This window comes from Vespa velutina, chromosome 1 (assembly GCF_912470025.1).
Source record: "Vespa velutina chromosome 1, iVesVel2.1, whole genome shotgun sequence".
Taxonomy (NCBI): domain Eukaryota; kingdom Metazoa; phylum Arthropoda; class Insecta; order Hymenoptera; family Vespidae; genus Vespa; species Vespa velutina.
Genome location: NC_062188.1, coordinates 15,068,854 through 15,090,936, shown reverse-complemented (window position 1 = coordinate 15,090,936; position 22,083 = coordinate 15,068,854). Strand labels below are relative to the sequence as shown.

General features: G+C 31.8%; 1 protein-coding gene across 9 annotated transcripts in view; it reads right to left on the bottom strand.

Annotated features, from left to right (window-relative positions):
• Positions 1-22,083, bottom strand: part of LOC124953377 — a 53,509-nt gene that overhangs the window by 26,318 nt on the left and 5,108 nt on the right. For 3 of the 9 annotated variants that reach the window (XM_047504660.1, XM_047504672.1, XM_047504739.1), the window contains 5 exons: positions 13,342-13,402; positions 12,574-12,655; positions 9,585-9,670; positions 8,940-9,102; positions 7,918-8,099 (listed from right to left, as the gene is read on the bottom strand). In XM_047504660.1, the coding sequence (XP_047360616.1) occupies positions 7,918-8,099; positions 8,940-9,102; positions 9,585-9,670; positions 12,574-12,655; positions 13,342-13,402 (574 nt within the window). Of the gene's footprint in view, positions 1-3,127; positions 3,461-7,917; positions 8,100-8,939; positions 9,103-9,584; positions 9,671-12,573; positions 12,656-13,341; positions 13,403-13,855; positions 14,880-22,083 lie in introns of those variants that run through there. The other 6 variants (XM_047504680.1, XM_047504697.1, XM_047504706.1 and 3 more) reach the window with 6 other exon arrangements.

Sequence of the window (22,083 nt, the reverse complement as noted above, 5' to 3'; positions counted from 1 at the left end):
CTTGTTTATGTACAACGTATGTTAATAATAATAATAATAATAATAGTAATATAATACGAAGAGATTGTATCGATAATGGGAAATGATAAATTGACGAACAATCAAGGAAAATTTAACATTGATTATAAACTGTGTGTTCGTTGTTTGCGTGTTCTGCGGAAAAAAAAGATTAATTAACTGGATAAGGATAAAGAAATACGTGTTTCCGTTTGATTTCTGACATTCTAATGAGCCATATTTATTAGAAGGAATTAAGTAAACATTCAATTTGAAATGAATTTCAAGGAGACTTGTCAATAGACAAACATTTCAAATTTTTCACGAAAACATCACATGGAAAACTCATACGGCTTTATATCATCGGGAAGCGTCGACGAACGAGCGATTGTGTAACTACAATAATTGCATATCCGAAGGATACGCTTCGACTTTACGTAACACGTTTCAGGATGTGTTAATCTCTGAAATACAAGAAAGAAATGAAAACCGAAATGGATCGATAAAAGGAATAATTAATCGATTCTAATCGTATATAATATATAATACCGAAGGACGTTGCGAGGTTTAAATAGTTCCATATCGAATTTTATTTTTTATGTTTTTACTTTTTGTTTCTTTAAAGATTTATCTCGTGAACATTTTTGTAATTTCGCCAAATTAAAATTTATCGAACGACATTATGAAACGAATACGTTTTATTTATATTTAATTTCCCACGAGGCACGTCATAACTAGAGCTTAGGTTAATCGTGTAATTTTTTTTTATTCAATTCAGATACACACACACACACACACACACACACATATATATATGTTATGAAATTGCGTTTGTTAAGTTCATTATTTAAAAAAAAAAAATATATTTTCTCCTTCGTTTGTTTCACAAGTGTTTCCAGTTTCGGTAAAAATTTATTTACAGGTTATGCTATAGAATAAAAAAAAAATATATATATATATATATGAATATACTCTTATTCGAAGAATAATACTGCAATATTGAAATCCTCGACATTCTTTCAATAACAAACATTTTCAAATCTGCAAAATATTCAATCATTAAATTATTCCAATGGCTTCAAGAGCTTAGCTTTCATTTGAATATTTTTCTTATTTTAAAAAAGGTTCTCCTAAAGTCTATTAATTCTTAAGAAATACGAATCCAAAATTAATTAGAAGTCGGAATGCTATCGTATAAAAGAAACCATACAATCGAATAGTCGAATTTCACCTCCGTGAAATAATATTGGACGGAATGGAAACAATAAAATGGCATACAGAAAAAGAGAGAGAGAAAGAGAACAAGAGAGAGAGAGAGAAAGAAAAAGAATGAGAGAGAAAGAGAGCTCCGTTTTCGGGGTGGACTCGATTTTACGAGCGTCGTTTCGCATATCGATTACTAATTTCAGACTGCACGTGAGTACGTACAACCTGCTATGGCAATGGCCCGGTACTTTTGTCGTTGCCGACAAGGGAAACTATCGTCTGCAATCTCGCCGACTATATTTTGGTACGTTTGAATGTGTATAACACGCGTGTAAATGTTCTTTCTCTTTCTCTCACGCGCGGTAACCAATAAAGAAAGTTACGATGTCCAGACGCGATGTTTTGTTAGAGAACATGAGAAAAGAAAAAGACTGACTTCCTTAGAAAAGCAGAACTTTTAAACGACAAAGGGATCACATTAGAAATCAACGAACAGATGCCCCTCGTAAAACCTCCTTTATCTTACTTTCCTAAGTGGATGCCAGAAAAAAAGAAAGAAAGAAACAAAGAGAAAGAAACAAAGAGAGAAAGGAAGAGAGAGAGAGAGAAAGAAAGAGAGATAATCTGGATTATGAGAAAAGAATTTATTCTTTTTTTTTTCTTTTTTTCTTTCTTTTCTTTTTTTTTTCCGAAAAGAAATTTTATTCCCTGTAGTGTTGTACTTCGTTAGCTAGATAAACATTATCGTAATATAAAGTTGTACAATTTTATGCGATTTTTATTTTTTCAAATAAATTAATAAGATTATATGAATATAATTTTAAACTGAATTTAGTAGGAAGACAGAAGATACTTGAATGATGTTAATAACTTGGAAAGATATTAGAATCCTCAAAATGGAGGTCTCTCTAGTGGCCACTTAGAAGCAAAGCAATTAACTTAAAGTTGGATGGTGGTAACGAAAGTTTTCAATATTACAATCGTTAATTAAAACGTGCATGTAATTAAGTGTTATAAACGTACATACGTATTAACTGTGAATAAACTTTGAAGTTGATATGATAACTTCCTCTCTTTTTCTTTCTCCCAAGACAATACGTCTTTGGAAGAATCCAACAAAGTACATAACCGAGGGATCGTTAAATAACAAGATCAAATCATTATCTTTTCACTCGTCATCTAAAAATACAAACGCGTTATATAAAGTTGTACTATAGGATAGTTATCGTGACTAAAAATCACATTAAATGAATTGCAAGAAATAAAGAGAAGAAGATATCGAAAATATGAAAAATGAAGAACGAAAAAAAACGTAGAACGGTCGAACTAAAAGTAGAAGCTGGGTGAGTCGATAAATCGAAGGTCGATCGGTGAGTATTGGAGTCGATGTTGTGAATAAAAGATTAACTTTGTAATAAAGGAAATGTTACTGGTTAAACGGTCAAAAAATTTCACGTTACATCAAATAAGTAAACAATGTTTAAATACGAATACAATTACTTGCTTTAAAATAATAAAAAAAAAAAAAAAAAAAAAAATAATCATTTTAAATATAAAACATATAGAGTGTATATAAAATAAGATCGAATAGTCCCCAATTTTTCAGGTATTTTACTAAACCTTGAAATTATTAGATAAGCATTGTTATGTGCCAATGTAACAAAAGCGTAAGTTCTAAATGATAGGAATTAGACCATGAAAGAATTCAATGTTATCTCAAATAAATATATAATGTTTAGATATGAAGACAATCACCATCGAACAGGAATCATTCTCATTTTGAAACAAATAAGAAAAAAAACAAATAACTCATTTTAAACATAATCAAACGTATACATTGTGTATAGGTAAAATAAGATTGTACAGTCTCTAAAATTTTCAGTTATATCTCTAGACCTTGAACTTATAAGAAAAACACCGTTACCTGCAAAAGTTTGAAAGGGATAGATCAAAACGATGAGAAAAGCACATCCAAAAGGCTCGGCAAGGATTGCAAACTTGGTTGAAGTCAACTCCTCTTACTATGCCACTCATCGTTTCCATTTTTTTCTCTTTTTCTCACTCGCACACATAAACGCGCTCATTCGTTAACCACGTGTTAGTCATGAGTATGGATCATACAAGAATCGATCAGAAATTATCGATAACGGAGGGGCAAAGAAAACGTGGTAAAGTATACATTAGACTAACGGGTGAAAATGTTGACACGACCAGAAGGCGCCACGCATGAGAACTGGTGTTCGGAATGTACTTTATCTCTTTGCCTGGCACCTGATATCGAAGGCTTATCTCTCTTTCATTCCCTCTCTTTCTCTTTTTCTCTTTTATCCGCAGGTCTCATTCTTGCGAAGCCAGCAAATGCACGGACCATCTTGCTATCTATATTACACCTATCCATAATCACACAACTTGATAGCGTCACAATGTTCACCCATGATTACGTTTACATGAACTCGTTTAGGTACACTAAAGAAAAAAAGTAGCACGTTTAAAAAACTGTTCTTTTTTTTCTTTCGACAATATCTTTCGAATGAATACGATGAAACAAAAGACCAAACATCATTGTACGAGCTTGTTATTTTCAAATGTTAAGAAAAAAACAAGGTATCGGAATAAAAGTGACATTAATTAGCAGCTTAATCATGTTAACGAGAGAATATGAAATTAATAACACATTTTGTTTATATTCGATCCAATCAGTGAAAGAATATATATATATATACATGTTAAAAATTCAATTTAGTTTATGAAAGCAAACGTTAAATAAAACGCTTTGGAAACGCATGAGTTCATTGCTATCAATGTCGAAACATACCAACGAGCATCTGTTCGCTTTACGCCCCTTTTATCATGAACAAATGTCACTATATTATTATGGCCAACTTTATTTACATGCGAGACGATGAAACTTATCAAAAAGTATATACGTATATAAATGATTTTATCAACATTTTATCGTTACCTCTACTTACGTTCGTATCGAAAGTAAAAATTAATAGTACGTGAATAAACGCACACATCCCTAGTCTATTTAGGTATATATATATGCTTACTTAGGTTCGTATAATCGAGCAATATCTTATCGGGTGATATCGTTCAAAGAAGCTAATTTATGAGGTCATCTCGATAAGCACGTGATCTGCAAGCGAGTTGATGCTGACCGGAGTTTTGTTTATTGTCTATTTATATTCACTATCAAGGTGGTACATATACGTATGTAGTACGTAACTTTGTTGGAAACCATATAAAGTATACACACATATAGTTACATATACACGTATATATTTACGCGATGAAAGAAAGACTGTGAGTACACGTAAGGCCCCGCATACCGTGCGTGCGATCACACGCGCGATAGACAACCCCTTCGGTGAGTCACCCACGGCAAATAAAACAAAGAAGTCGATCGGCTCTTTTAAGACTATATGTATATATACGTATGTATGTATGTATGATATAGGAACGTATATATTTACTTATATACATTTACACTCTACCTTTTCTAACATTCTATTGTATCTTTTAAGAATTTTATCTTACCAACCGAATGAAGTATTTTCTATTTTCTTTGCGAGATTTATATATTTTATTTTCAACATCGAAATTGAGTGTATTTTAGTGATCATACGATATTTATTATCACGAACGCATTTGGCAAACGTTAGAAGGTAAAGAGTAGAACGACACGTAATTGGATCGCACGCTGATAAACATCGATCCATTGTTCTCTTTCTACTCAAATGACAATTATCAATCTATTTGCGAGAATTATAAGGAAATTAGTATATATTTGTGTATGTGTTTCTACTCGTTCATAAATGAGTTCTATAAATTGTGCAAAATGTATGTAGATACTGTTATAGCAATTATTTTTCTTTTTTTTTTCTTTTTGTACTCGAAACTAATCCCCTTTTCATTTCTACATTCCAAATTCATGCTTCACTTTTGTCATCGTATATTCGTCTCCTTTCTTGCATGATTTCTCGTCCATTATTGGAATACCGTAAATATATAGAGTATCTATATCGTGGTAACACTCAAACGAGTTAGCCTTTGGGCTTGACGATGATACCCGATGTAGTTTATCGATTCGGAAATACATAGTAAGATAATCGATGATGGGATCAGTGACCGTACGGATAATCGAAAGTGCGCTTGCCGCAGCTATGTATATGTATTCGAAAGTGCGTTCTATACTTGGATAATCGAGATTCTAAGGAGCGAGGAATTTATGTATGTAGCGCGTTCGTGGGAGTATCACGGACATTACAAGGTGACTCTTCTCGACTGACGACAGGAAATTGTGTTGTATTTTAGTAATTTAATGAGCTGATCATTAATAATTAAAAAAATTATATATATATATATTAATATATATTATATATATTACTATATATTATAATATATATTTATATATATATATATTATATAATGTAATTATTAACGATTAGATACATGTATATACTAATAATGGGAAACAATAGAATATCTTTAATAAGCACTATAATTAAGTTTGTACAATATTTATGAATTTCGAATAACAATAATTTTGTTTGTAGTAATTACAATAGGATGTATTGAATTTGCCTTGATTCGTTCCATAATTGTTCTGTAAGCGTAAAATCAAATTCTGTTTAAAGAAATATTAATAACATTAATATTTTCGAAAATATTACTTTCAGATAAACGTTCTCAGTTCTATTATATTATATACATAAACGCGTCTGCTACATATATGAATATATAGAATTTCCGACTTTCAAAAGACAAGAACAATTTTAATTATCCGATAATTAGTAATAATTTTCTATAATTATTTCATATACGCCAATTATATTAAAATGAAAAGAGAAACCTCTTGAAAAATAATTTTTAAGAAAAGAGAAATAGACAAGAATTTCAGAATTTTGTTACGTTCGAATAGATTAGGAAAAGAACCTTGGAGTTGCTTGGATAAACACAACGAATTTTATTTCATGAACGGTAGGGACGGTCTCTTCCGGTCGTCAGGTGGACGTCCCTGTGGTCGGTGAAGCGACAGGAAACGCAGGTGCAACAACGGCCGCCACTGAATTTACTCTACCTGAGAGCCAGTTCGAAGATGTAAACGCTCGTCGTTCGTTCCATTTCTCTTTTATGCAGTCCGTACACGTCATAGACCATAAAATTCGAGGAACTTTGGGTTAAGGGAGCGTAGCACGATGTCAGGTAGACGTACGCACACATAAACACACGCACAGTCAAATACACACACACATATTCGAAGTTAATATAGTGTCGCTAGATAGATCTCGCTTTTAAGGTTTTCCCTGTGTGAACTGATGACGTTACCTCCATTCATAAGATTCACTATACTAAAGGGGAGTGCCGTACCGTGCGCCTGGAATTTTTTTTTTTTTGGTCGATTCCTAAAGCCCGCTTTACTCTCGTCGAAGGCGAAAGTCATCCGCAATACTACGTACACGTCATGCCAAAAGCATTACTTCTTCTTTTTTCTTCTTTCCTTATCCGATCAATCGAGAACTCGTTCGTTTCATTTCATTCAATTGATCATGCAAGACTTTCCAATTCGATATATTTTGATTTGTTATCAAGAACCGATAAGAATTTCAACTTCGTTAAATACGCTTCGAAAAATTCTACGAAATTACCACAAAAATATTTCTGTGACTAATTGAAAGTTGGATTCCTTCAGAATACCATCGGAGAAAGCAACTATGTATAATATAATGAGATAATAAAGATTCCTAATGATTTCTATTATCTTCTTTCACGATTTCGAGAAAGAACGATGAAAGTTCTTTTGGGATATAATGATAGATGATAAAGAAAATTACTTTTTGTCGGAGAAGATAGAGGTGTGTTCTCCTTAGAAGCTATAACATACCTAACGGGAATCCGAACGTGTATAGTACGCCGTTTAATGTAATTCTAATTGACTTGGCCAAGTTCATTTAACTTGATCGTACTGTTACAGATTCGTCGTGGATAATATCTTCGATAAGATAATAGATTTTATAGAGGCCAATAACTCGATTAACATTACAATCCGATTTATTTCCTGGTAATATATAACAATATTGAATAATATTGATAAATTCTTGGAAAATTTTGAGATATCAATATAAGCATCTTCTTGAATAAATTCTTTGGATCGTATAGAAATGTCCTTGAAAGATTTCTTATCTTCTTTCAATAAAAAGAAATATGATTTCGAAATAGAAAATTTAAGGCACGTTCATAATGTTCATTTCGAATATGTGAAATTGATATTTATCCGAAAGACGTACACTGTTTTACCTCAAATCGATTACTCGACAGGTGTACGAAACGGTTGAGCAGCGCCATCTAACGTTCGACGAGTAAAAAGTTCTTTTTTTTTTTTTTCGTAGACGGTAAAGAAGAAATAGAAAGAAAGAAAGGAAGAGTGAAAATTAAACGAAGATTTCAACGCGTGGCGCGCATACCACTATGCTCAACGATATTATAAATAATCACGATCTTGATGACAATTGTAAAATATTCGATATATAGCATGAGATCTTATTGGATTGATTTTTCTATTTAAATCATGTAACCTAACGCTCGAATCATCTTTTCATTTTGTTTGTGCATCGGCCATCGTATCAACCAATCATGGAAGAGCAGAGATGTACGTACTACATAAATGTGAAAATGTAAGCTGGCGCCATTAAAAGAAATAATTTGACTAACCTGTAAATTGCTTCGCGTTCGTCCGGTGGATTAAGAAAATTGCCGTCGTTCACCGCTGAAGACGTCGATCCTCGCGGCGACCTCGGGCCGCCCTCCGGTTCTCCAATCAGGACCTCTGTCCGGCCATTTTGGAAGGGACTGCTAGCACGACGTTCCCCTACCTTGCTGCTTTGCACTGGTTGCTGCGAAGTGATAGATTCGATCAGTATCGTATACGGTAAGTATTCCGATCATATTAATCATATTGATCTCGCATGATCGATCATTGGAGATATTTTATATAATATAATTATATAATTATTATATATACTATTTTATTTCTATTATTTATATTCTGTACGTATATATATTGTATGTACTGTATTATTTCTACGGAAGAATAATTATTCTCTTTAATTCCATTTCTCATTTACATTTTACAAATAATATTACAAATAATTTTTTAAACTGTTATTATAAACAAATACACATTTCGAATATAGTACTTTATCTTTATTATATAAGTATGCATAACACTTTTCAACGGATAAATGGATTATTTCTTTTTTTATTATATCGATTCTTATTTATTCACCAGAATTTTTTTTTTTTTTTTTTTTTTTTTTTTTTTTTTTTTTTTTTTTTAATTAATAGTAGTCTAACTCCATCATTAATGTCGCTAGAAGTTGCACGCAAGTTTCACCATCGAGAATTCCAATAAATAGATACAAGAAGATAAACGTATAGTCATTACTTTTAAATGTAAAAACATGTTGTTAATACGTTAACGTATTTACATATATATGAATCATGATATTTTTTTTTTTTTCTTTATATTGAAATACGATGTATTTATCAGCCGATGTATCTATCGAGCAATCATGATAAATCAAGGACACGTGTCTATTGGAGAAGAAGGAATCGATATACTTATCCATATGTACACAAGTTGTCATTTGAACGTAATTATATACTGCGATTTATAACCTGAATGTTCGATCTATCATGATCTTATTTAAATTATTGAAGAATCTGAAACTGACCAAAAGATTCGTTTCATCTGATGAGGTTTGTTGTTTTTCCAAGATGTCCTTTCGTTCCTGCAAAGTTTTTCCTTCTCGCGTATCCTGACCGTCCTTGGTCAATCCTTTAGGAATCGTACCGTTACTAAGTTTTGTGAAGAAGGTGTTCGTATTACGTACATCCCTATAATAATAAAAATAAATAAATAAATAAATAAATAAATAAATAAATAAATAAATAAATATATAAATAAAACATTTGATACGAAATACTCATGTCAGTTTAAATATCAAAATATTGTCAGAACAAATTTCAAAGTTGACTAGGCATAACTACATATGAACACATGAATATAGAGTGGACTTTGAAAGAAGATGATAGTACGTATGTCTACAAAGTGAAGTTATGAAAATGAGAAAGCTATGAGGTGTCACATAAAAGACAATTTATATCAAAATAATGACATTCTAGATATAATTATTATGCAAAAATGAAAAAAGCAAAAGTTAAGAATCGAATGATTTTATCAAAAGATCACTGAAAAGTATCCTTCGAAGTAAAAATCCTAAGAAGGCTACTCTCACTCAGCTTAAAGGATAAAACTAGAAAAGAACTTTCTTCGTTTCGCAAAGAATTTAAGATGGTCAATCTCGAGAAGTACTTACTCATCCGCGAGGGTCACGGTGACCTGATTACTTGTTACATCTTTTCTCGTGCTCTCCTCGCTCGTGGATGCGCCAGTCTCGTTTATCTGCGGAATTAAAATAGTCCGTTATGAATAATTTATCATTTTCGTGAGAAAGGAGGGAGAAAAAGAAAGAGAAAGAGATAGATAAAGAAAAAGAGAGAAACGGATGACGCAAAATACGACCCAAGTACGATAGTGACATAGAACTATGATAACTTTTAGATATCGATCATTCGAAGACATTTCATGAGCATCATTAATGAGACACACACATACACACACATATATACATACGTATATAAGTACATATGTACATATATGCATACGCGTCACGGGAGAAGCTTATAACCCCTACATGGCGCATCCATATATGCATACATACATACATATATACATAGATATATACAAATATACGTACATACATACATGTATATATATATATATATATATATATATATATATATATCTATATACATAAATATATGCATATTTACTAAAGAAAAACCACAGCAAAATATAAGAATTGAAAATAAGAAAAAAAAAAAAATAAAAATCCTGAAGCGTAATAGTCGATGGTAGGTTGCTTAGCCTCGAGCAAAGCGCAACGGCTTTGTAATCGTAATTACAACTTGACGCAAGCAGCACGTTCGCATATTCACCTTCGCATTCCACGTTTCATAGACGACCCTACTTACAAAACGGTCAAGTGTCGATAAATTTCTTTTTTCTTATATTTTTTAATGACAGTGATCGCACCTCCTATAGCTTCGTTTGTGACGTTCGACGTTAAGAAAGAAAACGGGGATTGATCGTTGCCCGATAAACCATATATGTATATATGTATGTATGTATATATGTACTTACATATATACATTGTCACCATATATAAATTTATCTCGACATCACTGTATTGGGTCTAATAAGACGAAATTCATGTTCCGTAGCATGGGCAAGGGTACACATAAATAATATATATATATATATATATATATGTACACACACACACATACACAACACACACATGTACATGTATGTACACAATCATATGACGTGTGCAAAAGTGTACCTATTTTTCCGATACGTCAATACGATCGATCGTCTACGCTTTCTACGCTAACGCATTATACTTTATAGTTGAAAAGTTTTTTCTTCTAAAACCTATCGCGATATTTTTTCTTTTTCCATTTTGTTTATACATATTTCATACACCTCTCTGCACGTTACACAGTGAGATATTTGTAGTGCAAAATTCAGACAAAATTCATAACTTAACAGCTGTTTGATCGATTGGCTTCAAATTTTCTTCAGTGCATATTTCATTGTAGCCTGCATCAGAATTAATCAAACATTTTTTTTCTTCTCTTATATTTTTTTTGTCCACTATTTTTTCAGCTATCGTCTTTTTTTTTTCTTTACATTTTTATATTCGCTGTAGTTAAAATAGTTTTAATTAAGAAATATATTAATTTTTTTTTTTTTTTCATTCCAAATGAGAAGAACAGTCAAAGTCGCATAGGAAGACTTTTTTTTTTTAACTATCACAAACTTGAATCATTCCTCTTTATTAATATTTACAAACAATACTGATATATGAATAAGCACTTGTATAAAACAAATTTTGACGTAAAAAGTTGTATAGTTATATTATAAAAAAAAAAAAAAAAAAAAAAAGAAAAAAAATACCGAAAATTGTTTTAAAAAACGCACTTTACAGTAGTATATCCCTTTAAAAACATTTTCGAATTACTACAATACAATTAATTTTCGTTAGAAGATTCATTCAAAGTTTCTCCCTCAAATATCTCTTCTTTAATATATTATATAGTACTGATTCATTATCTTTGATAGGTGTAGATTCAAGAGGAAGAAGCAAATCTAGAGTTTTCATTCTCAAAAACGACATCGTTTTCTTTCCCCGAATTAATCTTATTACAAGAGACAAAAGGAAGTTAGAACTAAGTAAATGTTTATTAGACACGAAATGATTTATTTCTCATTTCTGCTACCTTCTGAGAATAATTCAATCAGCCAAATGGTATTCTCAACCATTTCAGTAGTACAAGAATTAATATTTTATGAACTGTGGGATTCATAAAGTATCACGAATACAATTGTATATATATTTCTGCAATATATATAGGAAATTTTTTTGTATCAATTTTATGACAACTCGATATAACTTTCAATATTAATTTAATTTTATATGTCAACTATATTATAATCAGCGTCAATAAATTAAATCATTGCAATTCTTAACTAAATTAGCTATGAAATTTCAGTTCAAATGAATTCGGAGTTGATTTTTTATTGCATTGTAATCACAAAACTTTACCAAATATAATGATATAAGAATAAGCATGGGATACCATAAGAGATTATAAAAAAAAATCATTAATTAAATCTTAGAATCGTAAAAAAAATGATTGAATTTATTACTTTCAAATATTAAATATACGAATATATATATGATAAAAATATAAAACTGTTCGAAAATGAATATATTTTCTATATAGCAAAAAGGTACATAACTTTTTGGAATATACAACAAAAATCGTCGATAATTGTACAATGTCTCATAGGATTTTTGACATAATTTATTACTTCATCGGTGTTCGAATGGAAAAAAAAAAAAAAAAAGAATTTGATACATTATTTCTCACACATCCAATAATCTCGAATGATTAAAATTGTAAAGCTTATGCAACATTTTTGAAATTAATTTTTGTACGGCTTTTCCCTGAGAAAATCTCACTCTGCGTATCATCACAAAAATGCGAGCCAGAACGAATTATCGTGTGTTTACATATGTATAATATTTTTCTTTTTTCTCTCTCTCTCTCTCTCTCTCTTTTTGGTGTTTACGTTTACATAAATAAGCTCCATGCATATTTCATTACAATCTCAAAAAGTAAAAATCATTGATATCGTGAAAAATATATAACTCTTGTTGAAAGTGATCCACCTACCTGATGATCTAATATGGCTTCGATATCCCGTAACTGGATGCTTCTAAGGGCAGCGAGCTCTTTCAACCTTTCTCTTACGCCTCTGCGAAAAGATACATTAGTATTAGCATGTTTATGTTCTTACACATTCGTTTTATATAGTTAAGATTTTATACAGTAAAGTTTACAAGGACGAATAGTTAGACGTTACGTATTCTTATATCGTACTATTTGTTGGTATATTTTAATCGATCGAGTTTCTTGTCATTTTTCTCTTTTTTCTTTTTATTTTTTATGCAAAGAATCTTGTTAATAGCTAATAACCTAATAAATAAATAGGTTATCGGTAAGTTTACAATAACTTATATATTGATTTAATATAATATATAGATTATAGAGAATACCAAATGAAAGTTCTTGCATATATTCATGGTATTTAAATGAAGTTATTTTAATCCGTAAATGCATTGTTTCGAAATCATAATATATTATAATGCTTAATGTTGTTAAATGTGCAATGTTACATATGTAACGATGTAGTTTTTTATTACATATTTTTCAAAGATATATTAATAAGATAAATTTTTCATTATTTCTATGATATTTATTTAATAAAATCTTTTTTTCTACAAATTATTCAAAAACTATATCATTCATTAACCGGTTAATAAAATTTTTCATTGAATCATTAATCGATATTATTATATTGTAAATTTTAATTCTATACTTTCGTTTCAATTTTATCATTTTTATTATATAAAGATTTAAATATGTATGAAATATCTTTACCTTTCGACAGCGATAACCCAACCGTCTCGTATCCGTACAGCATTTGGTCCATCCAGCTCTTCTAGCAAGAATTCAACAAGTTAATTACAGCGAAAATGCCCTGTATTACGTTCTATCGCGTTGCGCGGATAATTAATCGTGCGTAACGAACTACCGGGTACGTTGATAAATCGGTTAACAAACGATATTCATTTCTATGACGTTGAAATAAATGTAAATGAGTGAATTTAGGTGATTCGATTGATCAATTATTCGAACTTCGAAAGTGTCCGACGATAAAAGAAAAATAGTTGGCATAGGAGGTGCCAACAAGCTACTATTAATAGTTACACGATCGACAAAACGAAAGCATCGATTCAATTACTCTTTTTACGATCGAACCATTTTCCAGTGAATTGCGTATCCCTTTTATTTAATAATAATAATCTGCTCATAAGAAAATTTCGAATAAAAATCGAAAAATATTCGGATCAGATTAGAATGAAGAAAAAAAGGAAAAGAATCTATTTTATACCGTTTTTCATGAAAAACAATTCATCGTCGGGATCCTCGTCGTCGATAAACTTAATACTAGATAAATCGAAGTGTCTTGCTAGATCGTTATTCTCTTCGGCACAATTGTCGGACGAGGAGGACGGTACAAGTTTCGAAACGTCGTCGAGAGTGGAATCATTTGCGATATTCGATCGATTATCGCTGTGCGAACGAGAACATCCGCAAAAAACGAATTTGCGAAAGAACTTTGACATTTCGAAGGGTAGAGAAGAAGAGTAGTGAAAAAGAGGGTCAAACTATCTCACAAAAGTAATCCTTCTCGAAGATTAGACTTTCTTTTTGATTAGCATAGAACTCTTCACGTGAACACTTTTATCTCTTTATCTCTCACAGCTTTTATTTCCACTCAAAGTTTTCTCTTTATCGTGACTTTTATGAAGTCCTCACGAACTAAGCCCTTTTCTCTCTCTTTCTTTCTCTTTAAAAATATTCGTTTTGATAAGCTTCGAAATATTATTTTATCGTATATCTCGAAAAATGATTGTGACGATTCGTTTAAAATTGGAAATTAAAAATACCGACGAAACAATCTCTATCTTTATCAACCGATTTTCTTTTTCTTTCCCTTTCTATTAGTTTCTTTTTAAAAAAACACTTGGCACAATCGATCGAAGTCAAACGAACATACGTTAAAACCTACATACATAAAGTAATCCTAACAACATACATCGAGTATAACCCCAGTAAAGATTTCTAGCAAATAGAGCGAATTAATTTCTCGCGAAACGACCTGACTACCGACATCGGAACTGCCTCCTCTTTGTTCTCCTCCCTTTCGAGATGCTTTTACAGTGCTCTGTAGTACGCGATAATAAAATTGCACCGTCGTTCCTCGGCAATGGATTCAAGGTCACAACGATTATTCTTTCTTCTTCTTCTTCTCGAGTGTGAAGAAAGTAACCACGTACACGACGTATTTTCATTCCCGTCACTTTAAATGACCGCTATTCGTCGTTGAACTAATGCTGTTCGTCACCATTTAAACAAAAAACGAAAACAAAAAATCTGGAGTCACTAGAGGGAAGAAGATGAGAACGAGAGAGAAAGAGGCAGATAAAGAGAGAGAAAAAAGAGAAGGAGCATGTAGAAGAGAGAGAGAGAGAGAGAAAGAGAGAGAGAGAGAGAGAGAGAGAGAGAGAGAGAGAGAGAGAGTGAGTAAGGCACACTTCAATTGTATTTCGTTTTCTTGCAGAGGATACTCGAAAAAGCTCTTTTCCACAAGTTAGACAGGGACAGTGGAAGAGCTACGCGAGATGATAAAACTTGAGAGTGCAGAGAAAAAAGGATGGAGAGAGAGAAAAGAGTCCCCTTGGAGTATTTTTCTCTCTCTCTCTCTCTCTCTCTCTCTCTCTTTCTATTTCTATTTCTCTTCCTCTTTATCTTTCTCTTTCTGTCTGTCTGTCGAGGTAAGCACGGATGTAGCTCGGCAGCAGCAGTCGTCTCCGCACGTGTCACGAGACTAGAAAATAAACTCTTCGCTGGCGGAGAGACGAAGCTCAAAGAGGAAAGCGTACATCCGAGAGCGCTTTCGAAGCGCGTCGCATACACGAAACACGGTTTATATTTGGAACTAGTCGCTGGCATAGCCGATAAAAATTAACCACCAACGAACGCCAGTTCAACGTACCTAACGCAATCATTTACTTTTTGGTTCGATTTTTATAGACTTATGTGGTTCAACTGATCGTGACTATAAGCTAGTTACATCGAAGTATGATTTTTTCGAAGATCAGGTTTGTACAATTTTCTTTCTAAGAGTTGATTATTTTTGTTGATCTTTCATGCAATCATGAGTGTACGATCTATTATGTTTTCTTATTATGCCTCTATAACAGAGTTTCTCAACCTATGGGTCATGTTAAATCTTTAATTAGCTATGATTACTACTTTAAGACAAAACAAACTTAATAACGAGAAAAGTGATTAATTTGTAAGGGATTTATACAACGTTCTTGTAGAATGTTTAGTAACATTCGTATTTTTGAAATAATATACGGTGACTGAGATCACTTAAAAATTATATTTATATGTTACCATTACAAACAAATGTATTGAACTTCATGACCTAAAGGCTGAAAGACGCTGTTTTATAACATCATATAATTTCGTATGCATATTTTTGAAGTGTTATTTCATTTATTCCGTTTAAATTAATATCGAAAAATTAATGTTTGTGAATTCTTTTTTGAATTAAAAAAAAAAATCTACAATATTGAACTGCATATTTTCTAATCATACTTTATTATCATATTATTCTTTTTTCTATTATAATAAGATAGATAGATCAAAGGTAGAAATCAGAACGTTCTAATCGATCTTAAAGTTCGAACCAACTTTATACAGTCCACTAGCCGCTATCGGTCTCTCACTCGAAATGCAAATCTAGTGGTTCTGATAGCTACACGACTATCCTATTAAAAAGTTTTAATTTACTCGTTGCCTATCCCTTTGCCAAAGTAGTAACGATCGAACAGTGCAGTATTAGAGATGTGGTTTCCTTCTTGGTCACTATGCTAACTTAGGAAATCGTTCAATTTTGTTGATGTTGTTTGAAATAAAGAGGAAAGGAAAGAAGAAAAAGAAGAAGAAGAAGAAGAAAAAGTAGAAGAAGATGAAGAAAAAAAAATGGTTAAGTATAGAGTCGTCACCGGACTGACCTGGTCCCGCTACACGCGAGACTTCGATCATACGAATAGAATCGCTTGATGCGAGAGAAGACGAAAACCAGTTTTCTAACTGTATAAGTCTTTACTACAGATATATATGTATCTATACATATATATGTATATATATATATATATATATATATATATGTATACACATATGTATATGTTTGTATGTACGTCAAGAGTCTAGATATGGAGCACTCTTTACTGAATCATTACGAACATCTCCGTTTTCTTTTCTTGATGGTTTTCGAAATTTTCACTTATTAAAATTCACGCCGATTTTGTTGGAGTCTCTTTGAAATCAGAACGTGGAAATAGAAATCGTTTTACTTCAACGTCACGTTTTCGTTCGTACGAATTCATTTCGACGGATACACGCTGTGATATCGCACCCTAACGTACGGATATCCGCAGGATGTCAAATGCCTATTATTTAAAAATCACGAGAATATGAAACGATCAGCTGGAAAAACAGTTATGTTGTTTCTTTCCCTTTTAAATTGTACGAAACATAACAGGAGTATTTGTACTATTCTAAATAGTTGAGATCGATTATTCTAACAAAAAACATATTTATTGAATTTTTATTTCTTCTCTTTCCTTTTGTTTATAAGTATAATATACGCTTATTATATTTATTTATTTATTACACATTGAAATGACACAGAAGAAACATGTAAAATATTTTGTTTTACAAATATACAAATTCATTACAAATCATAGACGTATACTTATATTATATTCTAATATGTATGACAATTTTGTGTAAGTCGGAATTTTGAGAATTGATGAATTAAGCAAAATTCGAAAAATTTGAGAGAGATAGATAGAAAAAGATAGATAAATAAATAGATAGATAGACAGATAGATAGATAGATAGATAGATAGATAGATAGAGAGGGGGAGAGAGAGAGAGAGAGAGAGACAAAGACAGAAAGACATGCTTAACATTCGAACGTGACGATTATTTCAAGTGTCGAATATTCATACATAGAAAGTGCATTTCAAGGATCGTATGCGAAAGCGCTTGACTCCGTTTCGCTCTTCTCCCACTCTATCTCTCGTTTGTACGCATGTCTACGTCATTCTGTGACTCTTCGATTATAAATGTTATACTGGATATATATCTGCGTTTACGAAGGTATTGACACTAAAATAAATTTCGATGATAATTTATATTCTGTCCTTGTTGAAATGTCATTCGTTTTTTGTAATTTATTTTTTCTTCTTTTATTTTCCAAATAGAAACTTAATTTTATATAATATTTGGAAGAGGAAGAATCATGAAATATAAATATGTCGTCTTGTTTGTTTCGATTCTTCCCAGATATGTACATATTTACACGCAAATATTTCACATATATATGTGCAGCCAAATATCCGATTGTTTAGCCTATACATCGAAGGACATGAATAATCAATGAATAATAATCAAAGCGTTAACAGTAAGCGATAGTAAAGTCACAACGAAGGACATTGTGTTTTATCTCATAAAGATGAATATATCAAATAGAGGATCATTAAGCACGACTGTAATAATATTATCATAGAAATTTCTAGAATATTTCATTAGTTTCGGAATTTCACTCTTACATCGTGATCGTTGGTAAACAGCTGTAAGTCATTTAAAACAAAGAAGAGCATGGTCATTTGATTAAACCACAAAAAGTACAGTCGACATTACGATTCTGGTAGAATTGAATGTTTCGATCACCGTTATTAAACTTTCCTGGTTTTCAAGATCATCCATTATGACGAGCAAGAATAAAGTAGGAAGTCCTGAGAGATTCATCGTGCGATTAAGCGATCGTTCACGGAGAAGCTTTTTTTTTACGATCGAATCTTGAAGTGATGATTTAGAAAAAGAAAAGAAGAAAGCGAAAGAAGTCATTTGAATTAACAGTTCAAATGTTTTTCAAGCTTGCATTCCTCGAAGAAAAAAAGATTGTACGTTTATTATATGACTACTACAAACTCACTTGCTCGTTTCCGTTGAAGGATCGTGTAGTAAATCCTACACGATCTAGGTAGCTTTGACTTTTCTGTTACTATAATTTACTTTTTCCACGATGTCCCCTCTGCCGGTTCTTCCTCGCTATCGTTGAAAAATCCGTGACAAAAAAAACTGTTTTCCACGCTTCACCTTGGCACATTATCATATGAGAAATAACGATGAAGATAAAAAAAGAAAATAAACACAAAATATCGTCACTTTACGACTTCAGGATACACTCGAACCACAGACACGGACACAGGATCGACACATAATGAAAGATACACGGAATATGTTCGTTCGTAAAGTTTTATATATGTATGTTTTATATGTGTATGTAACATCCGATGATGATCGTATACATGTGCACAGAATGCAAACGAAGAGAACGTTCCTCACTCGCAGCACCGTGACGAAACCTGCCGAGGATACCACCTTCCTACGCGTTTACTCTCGCTCGTCCTCGTACGGGCAAATTATCGCTAAAACATCGGTCAGTCTTTTTTCCTTTTTCCTCGTTAACGCGATCCACCTTAGACATTATTCGTGTAAATTTCGTTATCACTTACAAATCATTAACTCTTTATAACATCATATATAATTTTTAAGTTACGCACTCGTATATTTATATTTCATTTTTTATTTTAATCTTTTCTTTTTTTTTTCTCTCTCTCTCTCTCTCTCTCTCCTTCTTTTTGTTCGTCACAAATTAATTCCCAGTTTGTATCTGAAAATTAATGTTTCCTAAGCATAAGTTATGATGTATAAGTTTTCGATTATATCATTTTTATTTTTATACACGTAAAAATAAAAGTTGAAATCATAGAGAACGTAAACTCATTGATCGAAGTAGAAACGTCTGTTTATTATTTGCCGCTGCCATTTAAGAGTTACGAAGCATCTTTTATTTAACGAGCAATGAATCGTAGGAATACTTTTTCTTAATTAACCAGACCGAATTGATCAATTATTAATTATTAATTATGGAACACAAAGTATGTTGACGTGATACGATACGTTTTTCGGATAAATTTTTCGTTTTTCCCATTTTCTTTCATTTTGATTTCAGAACAATACATAATGATTACGTATACGCGTTCCGCTGCGTATTCCGTAAATATTTTCGAACGATTCGCTTCGGAAGCAAACGTAAGTCGATTTCCATTTGATGGAATCGCGATCAGCTTTCTCGCCTTCGAATACTGCAGCGGCATCGAATTCCTTTGGATATAACGTTGGATTATCCGTAAGGGATTCATCGTTACATGTCAATTTTTCGTTAACATTTACATAATAAAATGAAATTAAATAGGGTTAGAGAGAGAGAGAGAGAGAGAGAGAGAGAGAGAGAGAGAGAGAGAGAGAGAGAGAGACGATAAAAGCTATCGTACTCGAGAGAATGGAAGAAACATTCGTTGAATTTGTCGTCGTGATGGTACGCGCTGTTAAACCTCGAACAAATGCAATGATTTTCGAAAGAGAGAGAGAGAAAGAGAGAGAGAGAGAGAGAGAGAGAGAGAGAGAGAGAGAGAAAGAGAGACAGATAGAGAGGAAACACAAATTTATCGTTTCGTAATAGCGTATCGTTACGCGAATAAAACAGGATAAGTAAATGTACAAATAATTTGAATTGATGCGAAAAATAGACTGTGTCGAAATAAAAATATCTAAATAGAAAGAGAAAAATGTAAGACTAAGATATTTGATACGAATGGTACAATATTCGAATAAGAAAAAAACAAAAAAAGTACAGATGATTGGTGAATATTCGTCATTTATATAAAGACTTCAACTATCGATCGATGAATAAGTAATGAAAACGACTAACTACCTGCTCTTTCCTTCCAACGATTTCTTAGAACCACTTAAAGATCAAAAGTCGTTCTGGCTTGTGATAAAATGAACGACGAGCGATTATATGTATGCATGTATGTATGCATATATGTATGTATGTGCCTATATACATATGAATGTACATATATACTGTGTCAGAGAATCTAAACGATGCTTATTTCACGTCACAAATATGAGTTTTATAGATTACATTTATGTAGCAAAGTATACATATATAGACATGTGTAAGATTTGTTCGACTTTATTGAAATTTTTAACCCATATAAGTATGTTTGAATATCATTCGAAAACATGACGATTGATATAACGTTAGTTTTATCAATCGCCATGTAATGTAAATATCTATATAGTGTAACTGTGATAAAAATAATTTGCATAACTTTCGTCTAATTTGAAATAATAATATTGACGTATGATTGCATTTTTTTTTTTTTTCTTATAGATGTTTATTCACGATAACTTTAGGAGGGATTAAAAAATATTCTTTCCGCATCTTTCTGCGAAAATTTTTGCATTCTATATCGTTAAGTATACGACCGTTCTAAATTATTGTTAATATATATCCTAACAATTATTGTTAGTTATACATTATATATTTCTTTTCTTTTTTTTTTTTTTGAGTAAGTAAACAACGTAACGTGTTTCCATTTTGCTTCTTTTTTATTCTTTATTTAAATACGACTGATCGATCACCCCCTGTTGATTTAAATCACCAAGAACTAATTCCATAAGTCCATAGAATATTTTCACGATATACATATATATACACACACACACAGATTTATTTACGTATACGTACATTTACGATACGTACATAATGAAACGAATTAAGAGAATTAACGCGTGTTAAAAATCGATCGATTCTTGACATTTTAACAATAGGTTTTTTTTTAATCGATCGAGTTTTTAATTATGCGACTATTGCATAAAAGTATATAAATGACTAGATGAAAAAACGGCGAAAAGAAACAAATAAACGTAAATGTTTTCACTCTATGAAATCAATAAAATACACTACAAGTATATATAGTACAATATGATATTTTAGAAGAACTTAAACCCGTTTGGTAAAGAACACATTAAAGTATTATTTCAAATCGAATAATTCGTTCGTACGTCAAACAATAAGTTGAAAAAAATGGTTGCTAACACTAATTATCAATTATTACAATACCAATTAATTCGTATCTATTAAAAAATTCATATCTCTTTATTAAGCATACAAAATAGTCATTTGATTTTAAATAATCTATGAATAATTTTTAAACCAGCGTACGTAAAAACGAGTTACGTTTATCGCGTATCAAGCGGTGACACCATTGCGCTCGTCCGCGAAATCGCTCGTCCGGTTGAACGGACGAATTCGTTGCCACGACACATTCGGAACATCAAGGCTACTAAAGCGTCGAATTTTCAAAGAGGATTTGACAAATTCATGTAAAATAATAACCTGTAGGATGATATCGATAGCGATTTATCCTTTTTGTTTGAAACACATATGTATAGCAATCCAAGGATAAAAGGTGAATAAAATAGAAGAAGAGGGGAACACCGTGGCAGCAGCAAGCGAGTTGAATTCAAGCTCTTGAAGAGCAACGAATAAACGTGAATTTAGCATCGCACTCACGATTTTTAAAACACACACACACATACACACACACACAGACACAC